This window comes from Siniperca chuatsi, linkage group LG4, assembly GCF_020085105.1.
Source record: "Siniperca chuatsi isolate FFG_IHB_CAS linkage group LG4, ASM2008510v1, whole genome shotgun sequence".
NCBI classification, from domain to species: Eukaryota; Metazoa; Chordata; class Actinopteri; order Centrarchiformes; family Sinipercidae; genus Siniperca; species Siniperca chuatsi.
In genome coordinates, this window is record NC_058045.1 from 17,579,464 (window position 1) to 17,593,765 (window position 14,302).

The 14,302-nt window shown below is 39.1% G+C and overlaps 1 protein-coding gene across 4 annotated transcripts in view; it reads left to right on the top strand.

The window, feature by feature from the left end:
• The window catches only part of trim44 (tripartite motif containing 44), a 45,570-nt gene that overhangs the window by 4,559 nt on the left and 26,709 nt on the right, over positions 1-14,302 (top strand). For 3 of the 4 annotated variants that reach the window (XR_006377607.1, XM_044192311.1, XM_044192312.1), the window contains 2 exons: positions 6,729-7,019; positions 14,034-14,056. Coding sequence is in view for 3 of the 4 variants with exons in the window: in XM_044192311.1 (XP_044048246.1) it covers positions 6,729-7,019; positions 14,034-14,056 (314 nt within the window). In the remaining variant the exon portion in view is untranslated. The remainder of the gene's footprint in view (positions 1-6,728; positions 7,020-14,033; positions 14,057-14,302) is intronic. The other variant, XM_044192313.1, reaches the window with a different exon arrangement.

Genomic DNA, 14,302 nt, shown 5'->3' on the forward strand with positions numbered 1-14,302 from the left:
GGGTATAACAGTAAGCACTGCAGCAGTATAGACACTGCAGCGGTGGAGACACAGCAGTCTAGAATGAGATAAAGAGGGATTAGAAAGAGATTATGTCATAAAGGCATTGGGTAGTAAACATGAGAGACAATTATTTCAATCCATATATTTATCATGCCACCCCATTCACAGATCACAGATCTGGCCTATTGGGTTTCTGCAGATATAATTCTATTTGAAGCTTGTGATGGCATCATTGTGTGATTACTGAGTCATGTCATTCCCAGGCTTCAGTTGATGTCACTTTTTTGACTCAGCACTTCTGTGCTAAGTCAGAGGTTGTATTTTCAAAGTGACTGTGATTTAGGCATAGTCATGTATAAAATAGAGAGGAATACTGAATACAGAATACCCTCAAGCTATATTTAAACCCTTGTTGAACTTGTTAAGGTGACAGAAAAACCTTCAATTATTCAATCTAGGACTTAGAGGGTGGATGTACTGTATACACTGCGTTAAATATATGTCTGATATTTTTTACACCTCCGTATAAATGAATGAGGTGGACAAAATATTCAAGACACCTTTCAATATAATGTAGCCCAATATAACACCAATACTCATTACACCCTCATAATCAACCACAGTGATGAATCAACACTAACAATCACAAAGTTAGTATTTAAAACAGTACTGTTGTATTTGACTGCATTACAGTGTACAGATATTTCACTTTTTCTGTTCACTTGTTATCTTTTCACACACACACACACACACACACACACACACACACACACACACACACACACACACACCTCTATACTCATACCAGCAAGGTTGACCTCAGTTTTATACTGATGGCAGTTGTGCAGCCTTGTGCAAAAGCACACTCCATGGTAGTTATTGAGGGATAGGAAAGTGACAAGAATATACGTGTGCCACTCAGATTGTCTCAGTCAGTAATATCAAACAAAGATATGAAATTAAGGGTCACAACTTATGAAATAATGATCATAACTTTATTTCAACCTTTTTGTCTTCGCCCGGTTGCCGTCTGAAATGCAGTCTGCCTAGTGTATTTCACACACACAGTCACCTTTCTCTTGATATCAACCGAAATAAAAACTGAATTTTCATGACAAGTCAACCTTGAAAACAGTGGCTATATTTCCATCACAGATGCCATAGTGGGGGCATGTTCAACCACAGAAAATAAAACCTGACCACATACACGTGTTGTGCAGTGAGAGATGTAACAGTGAGTTGCAGGATCAGGGATGTACAGCTAGGTCTCAGCTATGGTCTCGGTTATTTACCATCAACAGCAGCTGCACCTGCTCTCTCAGTCACCCCTGCAACACCTGTTCTTCCTAAAGCTCTGCTTATAATACTGTATCTGAAACCATTGGAGAGCAGCGGCACACAGGAGCGTTACTCAGTACCTGCAGAGATGTGACCCAAGCACAGTGGCATAATGTAGAAGGTTAATTTGACTGACCTGCGAGAGGTAACACTTACTGGCAGCCGGCACCCCACCTGAGTTCATGTCTATTATCATACTGAAATATCAATGCTGCCCCAAGGACTTCCTGGACATTTAGTCTTGTGCTGTTCCACTGTAGAGGTGCAGTGTGCTCGGCGAAAACTACTTACCTCCTCACTCACCGGGCACTATGTTATTATGTGGATTTGTCGGTGTGTCCCGTCTGCACCCTCAAATGTCAGCATTTCTTATTATGCATGACTGGCAACCATCAGAGTGACTGCTCCTGGTGAAGAAAGTTATGTGTGTGTGTGTGTGTGTGTGTGTGTGTGTGTGTGTGTGTGTGTGTGAGAGAGAGAGAGAGAGAGAGAGAGAGAGAGAGAGAAATTGGAGGAGGTGAAAGTGCATGGTAAAGGACTTCAGAGAGGAAGAGGTGTGAGCAGCTGTCTGTGAGGAAGTGAAGGGTGAATGAAAAGATTTAACCCTTAGCTTGTGCTTATTAAATCTAGCCTGCTTAGTTATGTACTTTGCCGCAGGTGTGGGTATTTTAATCTTTCAAAGCTCATATCTCCATTCTCCACAGGGGATTGGAATATAATGCATATAATGCATACATATTGATGGCGGACCAGAGGCATAACATAACACGAGGGGCCTTGATGGCTGTCTGTCATTCAGCCAGTCAGCTTGCATTTCCTATTGTCAAAGAACTGGAAATGATATGTCAAGCATGTTGTGGCTTCAGACCAGGACAGCAGGTAGTCAGCATATTTACCTCGTTTTCATGTTTAATTTACTCACTTTCTGCCGCGCAGTGTGTCGTCTAGGGCACGCGCTGCCTGTTGAGCCACTCTCTGCAGCTGCAGAGAGATGAGTCCGTTATTTGGAAGCAGCACGGCGACATCAGCCCAGTCACAAATGTGTATATATGTGCAGTGGCTACATCCATTTTCCCTACCTCATAAAATCTACAAGAGCAGCAGACACATTAAAGCTGTCTTAGGGAGCCGAGGTTGAGGAACAGATGGGAGAGGCATGAAAAGACTTGGCTGCTGCTGTTAGGTTTATTCATCTTGCTTTTTCTTGTCCTTCTCTACCTCATCCTTTTCTTCCTCCTCCTCCTCTTCCTCTCTCTACCCTCTCTCCCATTGCTCTTTAAGGCTGTCATTCCCTTTCTATCTCTACTCACAGCATTTTAATTGAATTACTCAGTATCATTCCCCAGAAGGTTGCTTGGCTGACATTGCTTCTCTCAAAACCAATAAAAAGGTGCAGGATATTGAAACTCTACTATTATAAAACCAAAGGCCTTCTGTCTATTTTTTCCTCTCCCTCTTTTAACTTCTCTAACTTTCCCACTTTATATTACTTTATATGACTTTTGAAGAGCTGGTGTTTTTCAAATTAACTTTCTATGTATTGCTGTGTTGTTATAGAGGCTAAATTGGAGAATCTCATTTCTGTACGAGATAAAAGAGAGCGTGAGAGAGAGAAAAGAGTAGTGTTCACTTGGAACAGTGCCACTATTGCCAAGGGCAAGGACAGTTCAAATCCATTTACGCCTAATGTTCTATTAATGCTGTTTAGGCCTTTTTTAAAAAGCATCACACAAAACAGATCTTTGATTAAGCAGCAGGATGGACTGATTTGGCAGTGAGAATATTCAAAGAAAGTTCACCATTTGAACTCTAGTGCTCTCAAATTCCCCACATGCATCAAAGTTAGAGAGACGAAAATGTTTTATCTATGCCAGTTTCGAAAAATAGCCTATATTCTGCATTTGCATTTTTCATGACTTTACTGAAGCTGCAGGATGCTTAAATTTAAGTCCAAGAAGGCACTATTTTGTCTACACCATTGTAGCAACCAGTAAATTCTAGATGTCTTGGGCATTGTATTAACATGTAATTTTGAGTAACGTATTTGGTGTCTGTTGAAACTTTGGGAGTTAACTAGAAATTAAAATGCTTTGTCCACAAAATGCATTTGTAATGATGGATCCACTAAAGTGTTAGGCGGTTGAAGAGGTTAAGATTAAAAGCTGAGGCTACTTTGATATTTGTTGTAAGCTGTTTTCATTTTACTTTAGTTTTCCATTTTACTGCCCTGATGTGTCACCAAAGTAATGCAACACACAGTTTTTTTGTTGTTGTTTTTTACACTGATATATTTTCATTCCCAAGGGCTTTGGTTCTTTTTCTACAGTTTTTTCATCAGCACTAATGAGTAGCACAACCTTTTTTGTAGCCAGTCAAGTACACTAGTGTGTGAAGTTTGGGTGTCTGTCTATATTGTAATTATCTAAAGTGTTTGTGGAATGTCTAAGCAGTTTTCTATTTATAGTAAGCCACAGATCCTAGTTTTTTGTCACAGGGAGAGTCAACTTTCAGCCCACCTTTCACATCTCCCACATAAATTGTTCCTAAAGTAATGAAATCAAGATTCAAGTTGGCATTTTCTGGTTAAAATTACCATTTTGGTAGACAGGCATGGCTGCAGATTACATTGCATATATGAGGTGTGAACTGACAAAAGCCTTTTTAGTCCTTCATTTGCCTGCATTACCATCATTCCTGAATTTCTCAGATAACAACGGTTCTACAGTAATAATACAAAGCATGTTAAACACACGACTGAAAAAGAATTTGGCTTTCCTAATCTGCTTGCCCTAACATCCTACCTTTGCTTGAAAAATAAATTAGCTTTCTTAATCTGTTAGCCTGATGTCCTACCTCTGCCTGTACTCTCTCTCTCATCCCCTGTCCTTACTCTAACTCTGCCCTTGTAAGCAGTGTGTTGCTGTCTCTCCCGAGGCCTCATTTCGTGGCCTCAGCTTGCAGCAATGCAAATGAAGATTAGCACGCATGAATGCTCCTTCCTTGCTAGCTGGACAAATTCTCAGAGAAACTCTGTCACTGAGTGAAAGGTCCAAGGGCAGAGGGCTCCTGTTCCACAAACACAAAGAGCACTGATCCAGGATCATGACCCCCATTTGCCACAGGCCACAGGGACTTGATGAGGGGGCAGGGGGCTCTGTGGAGATTGGGAGATGCGGTGATGGAATGTGTCAGGTTGGTGACAGATGAGATACTAAAGACGATACATTTTATGTTACAATTCTGTCTGCCCTATTCATGTTGTAGCTCTGCTCTTAGGTAGCATTGTTCTTCATGATTTATGCTAACTGCTTTCTTTCCATTCTCTGAAACCTGTCATGACCACAAAAGAACAAAATATACAGATAGAGGTATTCTTTTAATTAATACATATGTACGGAATTACTTATTTGTCTATGTAAAATTATGTCATATAAAGTTAAATGAAACCGGAGACATTCATGAGTGCTAATCTGTTGTCACAAATGTTGCACCGCATATTTAAAGTTAGCCTATTTCACTTTTGCTGAACAGCGATCACTGTGGTCAATAGCAGGATTACAGTAAATTCTAAAACATAATGTAACAGCAGCACAAGTCAGCGAATTGACTTAGTGTTGTCAGGTACACCGCAACATGTGCTTTGCTACCGTTAAAAAACATATGAAGGAGAAATGGTGTGTTTCAAAGCATATGTCAATGCTTTTAAAAATGAATATTTGAAAGGATTATTTAGATTTGCAGGGGAATTGGACTTGAATATTGAATATGTTGATCCACATTGGGTGTCCATGACACCTCAATCAGAGCCAATTTAGAGCAAAACGTCGGAGACATCAAAACATGAGCAACAGCTTAAGCATTAAAAGCAAAGAGTTTCCCCTCTGGGATCAATAAAGTATTTCTGATTCTGATTCTGATAAATTCTTGTTCCAGTACGAAATTAAGTAGTAGATGCCCTGTCATTTCAGAATGTGTTTTTTAAGTGCTCACTTCTGACGTTTAAAATGATGAGTCTTTTAGAAGATTTAATCAGCCTATATTGTAATTTTAGAGGATTTATTATATTTGAGCACTTCCTTCTATTGCTCTTTGTGTTAAAGTATAAGAAGGCACAGAAAGATAGATTTGGAAAAGGATGCTTCTTTCTCTCCTATCTTCAACATTCACCAATACATTTCACTTGAGTATCTGGACAAGGAATGGAACATGTTGCTACTCCAAGGCTGTTATAGTCTGTTGTTCCTAATTCATCAGACGTGTATTCAGGGCATTGATTTTGGTGAATCAAAAAGAGAAAATGACTCTTTGCTTTCCAATTAGATGTTAACTAAGTCTCTCCATCTCATTCAGAATGAACAATGTGCATTTTTTCCTCTGCTCATACAAAGAAAGTAAATTAAAAATGTTACTTCTTGTGCTTGGTTTAATGGGCAATTTGGAGAATCTGATTGCTTGTGTAGAAATGGCAAATACACGATAAAACTTTGGGCCCCAAGGGGCCGTGGCTCTGCCAACCTCAGTAAAGACTGATGATTCCTTGCTTCACTGGAGAAAGGGAGGCTGAGAGGAGATAAAATAGATGGTAAGGAAGAGAGTGATGTTCTGCTCAAGGGAAGAAGAGAGACCGAGCATCTGACGTTCATAGATTGAAGTGATTATAACATATTCAGGAGCAGAGATCATGACAAGGGACTTTGGGGTGTTTTACCTCATGGCTGCACCTGTGTTGGAGGTGGAGTCATCTCAGTGGGAAGGATTGTAGGGAGGCGTCTGTTTATTGAGGTGTTTTAATGTAATGAGTCATATCTAAAGAGAGCCTCATTGGGGAAAAGGGAAATGGATTAAAAAGGTATCTCAGTAAGCAGTTCAGTTGCCTTGAAAGCCAAACAGATGGCTTGCTTTGGTAGAAGGAGCCTCTGAGGTCTCTATCTACAGATGGGATGCATGGAGTTTGCCTCCAGGGGATCTGCTTCATGCTATCAATTAGCTACTGCATGACAGAGACCAGTAGGTTTATTAAAATAATATTCACATGTCAAAGTAAAAGATAGAAGTCTCTGTCTGTCCCCTACACTGTGGTCATCTCATATGCATGTCTCTATTTCGCCTCTGCATGCTCAATTCATACCCTTACAATTTTATTGTCATCTCATTGCTATTTTTATTTAGGCTACTTGTTGTCTATCACCGCTTTTCTGTTTTATGAGTTCATCGCAGTGATTCATACCTGCATTGAAGTAGTCCATTCAGGTTCATTTGAAATGGCGGACCAGAATCTCATTCCATCTTGGTAACTTGTGGACTTCCTCTACTTAAATTTGCCCCGTTCATTCTTTCACCCATGCTCTCTCCCTCTCTGTGTCCCGTGCCTCATCTCCATATCTTAGATGTCTACAGAGGAGCTAGAGGCCTATGTGAACAGCCAGTTTGATGAGCTCCGCAGATTGGTGCGTCTGGAGGAGAAGAGGACCCTTCACTTGGTAGACCTCAAAGAGGCGTTCCTGACGGCATCCGCTGCTGAGAAAATTGCCGAGATCAGTGTCCAAACTGAGCGCCTGCAGGAAGAGATGGCCAACATCACAAACCAGCTGTGCCTGCTAGAACAGGCTGAGGCAGGAGGTCCTGCAGTGGTAGCACAGGCCCTCGCAGCAGGGCCTGGACCAGCCCAGAGAGTGCAGGTGAGAAGAACCTTCCTTCCTTATTATCCTTATTCTGCTTCTTAAACTGCTTTTGTACAATCAGCATTGTGTATCTCAGTCACTGCATAATAAAATGCAGGTAGAAAGGTTAGCAAGTTGGTAATGTCACAGAAGTCCAGTGTGTGAATCAAAAAAAACATTGCTATGTCACTGGGCAGGAAGTGATCTTTCTGCCTGACTGGTGCAAGCACAGAAAGATTTATGTCATCTAAAACATTGATACAGATGCACAGAGAGAGCAAAGTGAACACACTGACTGAACACACACACACTAAAAAGAGAGGGCAGGAATACTCAGGTATGTACAGGATTGTGACTGACATCCAGCATGCTGTAATTTATACAGTGTGATGTTTTAAGCTTGGAGGCTTTGGCTACTTAGAAAAACCATTTCTCCTTCATATCTTCATACTGTTTGCCCTACGTAAGCTACAGTTTCATAAAGGTATTTGCCTTGCTCAAATATGGCTGAATCTAAGGTAATTTCTCTGTGAAAGTAATTCATGGGATTTTTCATCCCAGTTACAGTCTATGTTTAAGGTAGGCTTTTTAAACTTTCACATTTTTATCTATGTGAATTTGTCTGACCAGTTATACTGGATCTACTTGATTCTGAGGTGTAGGTTGGTTTAAAGTAACTTACTAGTCACATACTAGTCTTAGCTTGTTCTGAACAAAAGTTTTGCTGAGACTTGAAAGCGGTTACCAGAATGAATGAAAAACCAAGGCATTACCCATATTTGAGCAAAACTGACACCCTAAATGACAACATCACGTCACTTCACAAGGTCTTTGAAAGAACATAAGCAAACAGGGTAAATGATTAATTAATCTAAACTTTAAACACAGAGGTCCGGTTCCAAAGTTGTTAAGGGCAGCCTTGTAAAACTGGACACTATTGCTCTTGTCATTAAACAGTTACAAACAATTTGCTAGCCAGCACAAAGCTGTTATGTTGCTGATCATGTGTAGCCACCTTTACAGTGCATGCTGTACATAGTTATTATTCATAATTTATAACATGGGACAGTCAGTAGTAACTTTAAAACGTTCTTGCTGGTAAGGACTTGGTGCCTTGCTTAAAGACACATAAGCAGGGTGGATGCTTGCAGCCATGGAGGCTTGATCCCTTGCCTTCAACTTAAAGGATTATCTTTTTAATGACTGTAGCACCTGCTGCATAGTCATTATGGCAAAATGAATATGGTAAACAGGTGCCACCATACACAGCTTTGTTCCAAATGAAAGGAGGAACTGGCTGTATTTATTCGGGCATACATTATGTTCGTGTAGAGAAAAGCAGTTTTCCTTTCATACAGTCAGCTGTGTCAGTATGATACAGGTAGTTAGATGCCAATAAATCCTGAGCTGTTGGCTGATGAAGCACAAGTGTAACTATGTTTGTCCTCTGGCTACAATATTTGTCAGTTATGAACACAGCAGCTGGGTACACTGATACTCCTTTCACTCCTAGTAAAAGTAAGGTTCTTCTGCCAAAGTACTGCTCACACCTGAGCATGTGTGCAGTTACAGTATGTAATTTATACATTTACACATACGTTAACTCAACATGCATGCCATATCAATGCATTTACATCACTTTAGATTCTGCAGCCCTTCACTCCCTCATCTCTCATTTGAACATTGAAGAGGAGGCTTTTACTGCTTATAGGTCCCAAATTAAAATATTCCATTGGTCCATTTGTCACTCTATACTTTAGTCACCGCAGTCAGGAAGAGGCTTGAGTGCTCCCTGGCGATGCTGTGAAGGACCAGGGAGGCTGCAGTAATGGTGGTAGCTGATGTGCGGATTGCTTTTGTAGCTGAGAAATTAATCCATGGTGGTTTATTAAGGCCCTAACTGAATGTCGATGGTTACCCTGTTTGTTCTCATGTGTTAGTTATCCCTGGAGTAAGTAGTGGGCAGTGTTATTTGGAAATATATTTACACAGGAGACTTGTGTGTAGGTGTAGAGAGGTAGCTTGTGCAGCAATTTACTTATTCAGCAATGATGTATCTTATTGTGTGTATGTGCATACGCACAGTGAGTTGTATGTGTAGTCTGAGATTTGAAGTGAACCAACATGGAGGTACCAAAACAGTTGTTAGGAGGAAGCGCTACATCAAGTCCACCTGAACTTACCAACACCTGCAGAATTTTTTTATCTTTGGTACAACATTTTAGATGTGTAGAGCCTCGTGAATCCAGAGAATAACTGACTTAAACATTAATTCTCCTACTTGCTCAATCACTCTACCACTGGTTGTCTGTCTGCCTCATAGTATCTACATATGGCACATTGAACTACAATCATTCACTTGCCTCATTACTGCAGTTCCACTGAACTGTGTAGGGTACTCCTTATCTATGATTCTAGGGCTGAAACAATACCTTTTTTGATTAATCTACCAATAATTGTTTTGATTAATTAGTTACAGTAATTGTTTAAAATGGCAAAATTCAAATTGCCATAGCTTACAGTGATGTTTTGTCTTGCCAACAGTCAAAAAACAATAAAGTTTACAATGTACAAAAAGAAGGAAAGTGCTAATCATATTTGAAAAAGATTTCATTTTATGTTGATCTACTACTACAATTAATCGGCACTGCAGCCCACTACCAGCAAAAGCTGCAGTAGTGTATATTCTATAGTCATTCTTGTTCCTAAAGTCCTGTACTGTTGTGAATTAGTGTTTGGGATTTGAAATCCATGAATGAAACCATGATATAAGCTGACTTAAGAATAGAAAAACAATAAATAAACTGCACTGAAACAAAGCCATTACCTTCAGCTTTGTTCAAATGAAAATACATATTTAAATATGTTGATCCTGTTTGCTGTTTTGGTTTTTGTTTATTTCACCTCCTGTAAAGCACAGTCTAATCCTGTTTGCCAGAGAGCTACAGTTATAGCCTTCAGCACTTTTTGGAAGTAGTGTCTAGATTCCAACTTTTTACAAGAAAAGAAAGACTAGCAGCTTTGGAGCCAAGTCTGAAAAGCAATTTCTGCTTTGTAAGAATATCACATACTGCAGCCATATAACAGCAGGCCTGTTGAATGGAGCAACTATGATGTAAAATACTTATTACCTGCTTAAAACACCCATCCTTTAAACTGCTCCCCAAAGAATAGACCACATAATTGAGGTGAGTCTTCTTGCTTAAGGTCAAACAAACAAATTACCTCTGGTTCTGTTAATAATTTTTCTTTTCATGCAGGCACAGGAACACAGGTGTAGACACGCACACACACACACACACACACACATACACACACACAATAAAGAAAAAAGGATTCTGAAAATTGACCAATCAGTGGGAGCCAGAGGGAGAATATATTAAGAGAGTTTGTCTCAGTCTGAGTCCATTTATTATCAAAATTCTCAGTCTCTACATTTTTATTAAAAAGTGCCAGTAGGTACTCATTTGTACAACCACATAGTGTGTTTACTTGAACATTCCCTGATGACTTTACAGTAATCAAAAAAAACATTGCTATGTCACTGGGCAGGAAGTGATCTTTCTGCCTGACTGGTGCAAGCACAGAAAGATTTATGTCATCTAAAACATTGATACAGATGCACAGAGAGAGCAAAGTGAACACACTGACTGAACACACACACACTAAAAAGAGAAGGCAGGAATACTCAGGTATGTACAGAATAGACAGGTGTAGATAGATCCTGTACAGTAGGTAGAATGATGATGATCATGATATGATTTTTTTTTTTAATTTATATATATAGATATATATATATATATATATATATATATATATATATATATCTATATATATATATATCTATATATATATATATATATATATATATATATATATATATATATATATCTATATATATATAGATATATATAGATATATTGATATATATATATATCTATATATATATAGATATAGATATATTGATATATATATATATATCTATATAGCTCGATGTGGTAGGCCACGGGACATTCACGGGGGAACATAGGTTGGAATCCCCCTCGGAGCGCAATGAGCAATGACCCATCATCCAGTGTGGGTCCTTAGGCAAGACCCTTCACGCTGCTGCCTACCTCATGATGATGATGAGTGACAATGAAATACATGACATGCCGGCTCATATGTATGTATGTATGTACATACATACATATATGTATATATAAACACATTACAGTTATGCTACAATAGGTAACAAAAACATGTACATGTCAGCCCACTTGTGTCTGCATTGCCCACCTTATTGTGCAACTGCGTTAGGTCACATTTGACTGAAAAGGTTGTGTACGGTTGCTGTAGTCTATGATTATGTTTAGAAAAGCAGAGGCTCAACACTTTATATAGCTATAAAGGACTCCTGGCATGAAAGGAAAGCCAAGATGCCTCATTAGCCAGGCATTGGGAGTCTGCACCAGTGACCCAACCCTGAGTCAGCCGTGACCCCGGTCACAGTGAACTGCTCAGAGGCTAATATGAAACAACCTACCTACTCTACCTTTTTAAATAAGATGAAGCTTGGTGTTAAGGCTCTTTTTTCCCCATACTTTTTTTTCATTTTTAATACCCCCATTGGCTTTAAAGGTACACCATGCACCAATGAAGCCCTCTGACTATTCCCTGATATCACGATAAACATACTTTTTTCTACATTTTGAGTATTTATGACTGAACTAATGAAATGTCAAATGAAATTTATCTTTCATTTTAGAGGTAGGTATTCCTTACAGATCATTGCAGTGTATACTAAAAACAGATTGAGGTGGGCTTATACTATATACTAATTTACACTACGTTTTTCCATTGAGCTGTCGAGGGTGTGCCCCAACAGATTCTTTGTTGAATGAGTTAACAGCATACTTTTGAAATAAAGCTTTCATTCTATGAAACTGATAGTGTGCCCGACATCAAAAGATGCAACCTGAAGCTGCTTCATTCATAATTTACCATTACCAGCTTCAAGTCCAGGTTCTTAACTTTGAGAGACCAGTTTTTATGTTTGCACATATTGACTGAACTGCCCCAGGCCATGTGAATAATATAGGAAATGTTGAATCTGGTATTATTCAACCCTGAAGGTATGATTTTTCTCTATACTGTTGCAAAGGTAACAATAGTAATTACAGTTGGAACAAACCTCTATAGCTGTCAGCTTCTTTCTAACAGCAAATTTATTTCAATTTTGTGGGCAGTGGCACTAAAAAAACTCTTTAATTGGACCAAATGAAAACAAAGCACACAACTGGGACTATAGTAACATTCCACTTTTATTATTATATCATGCAATCAAAGCAAATATCAAAGTGCGTATTACTAACTCAACACTTATTTACATAGAATAATCAAGAAAATGGACTGGTGTGGTATGCAGCCAAGTTGAAACCAGACAAATAGTAACAAAGTATATTCTGCTTTTAGCATTTAGCATAGCATACCATCTGACTCCATCTGATCACTGGAAATGACTGCCCTAATATTATTAATGATAAAGTCATGGCAGATATTGAGGTATTATTAGGGCATCAAAGACAATACTTGGTAGTGGGATAACTTCATTGTTGATTTTGGTCTCTTCAGGGGAATCACTGATATTGATGGAAAAACTAATATAACGCAAGTGTTGCGCTTTATATGCAAATGTGTAGCTATTACTCACTTGTGAATAGGTTGACCTCTTTATCAATGACATCCCATGTACAGCCCACTTATTGGCTCACCAGCTAAGGGTGGTGGACCGAAATGTATCTACCAAAACCTTTTGTCTTTAAGTGTTTTTAATGCATAAAATCAGGTATATTTTAAAAACAACAACAAGAGTGGTTTTGCAGTTTTAATTTAAAGAAGACTTGGGAACTTGTGCATGTCTTCTTCTATTTGGGTGTCTTAAAACCTGCCACTGTTAGCTGTCAGCTAATGATATGTGAGTTAACCAACCAAACAAAGGAGAAACAGAAGACGAAGAAGTTTGCAAATGTGTACTTTTTGTAGAGGTAGCCGTACAGCAACCAGTCAAGAGCTCTCTGATTTCACAAATTGACTTTTGATTCTATTGAAGTGTTTGACAAGGTAAACCAAGAAGAAATATCACTGAGTTCCAATATTTGAAACTATGTATTTGTCCAGATCTGAAGCTAATTAAATTTAGAGCCAAATCTTAGTCAGTGAAGCAGACAGTCAGTCAGTGCCCCGCAGCTCTCCTCTCATCTGCTGTGCTGCCGAGGAGCCACTTGCCATTAGTTACACAGTGTCAAAATCCCTTTCTGGCGGCGCAGTCTTGCGCTGGGAGTCAAGGTGTAGTGCTACAGTACAATCAGTGCTGGGGATGAATATTAAAGGTAACAAAAGAGGCTGTCTCGTGCTCAAGGTCCTGCGGACTGAAAATAAACCAGTTGAGATCAGGAATTGTATAACAAGTAGTTTGGCTTTAGTACATGATAGCCATGTCAAGTCTGGTGCATGCATACTGGAGCTGTGTGTTTGGCATGCTACATACTGAGTATACTGGTGTGGATTCATAGCAATAATTTAAATGTTCCGGGTAAGCCTTGTGAAATAATGCATTTACAGCTTCTAGAAATTAACGGAATCTGAAATGTGATTAAATTTTTCATTCGGCTCATGAATAAACCTTTTGCTTGCAATGTTTTTCTAGCCGTCACATATTGTCTGTCAGTCAACGAATCATGTCCATCATTTTGACAGAGAAAAATCTTTTAATCCCCAATCAAAATTAAACAGAAAAGCCAGCACGTGAATAATGCTTGCGGCTCACCTGGTGCTTTGTTTCAGACTGCTCCTTTAAAAGCTCATGAATACACATGAGCACAACTGGTGGATGAAAGTGAAAATTAATTGGTCAGATTTAGAGGCATGCCAGCTGTGGACCACGTTGATGTAAATTATGTTGTTTACCTTTTATTTGTTATCCACAACACCTGTGCAAAGATTTTAAATGTTTTATTCTCTCTCTCTTTCTCTCTTTCTCATTGTTTTCAGCACGACATTGAGGCCAGGCCAAGGTAAGATTGCCAGTGTGATTTGTAATTCATGTTCACCTTTTCATAACAGGATTTTTTTAACAGGCACTAAGGACACTTCAAAACCTCCTCACTCAGGTCCTTGTGCCATCAACCAGACTGATGAGTATTCATCCTGCATAACAACACACACAAAAACACTTTTTCCCTCTTCAAAGTTCCACCTTTTAGTGATTCACTCAAACAACTCACTACAGACACATAAACCCTCCCATGCGTCCAGACCTA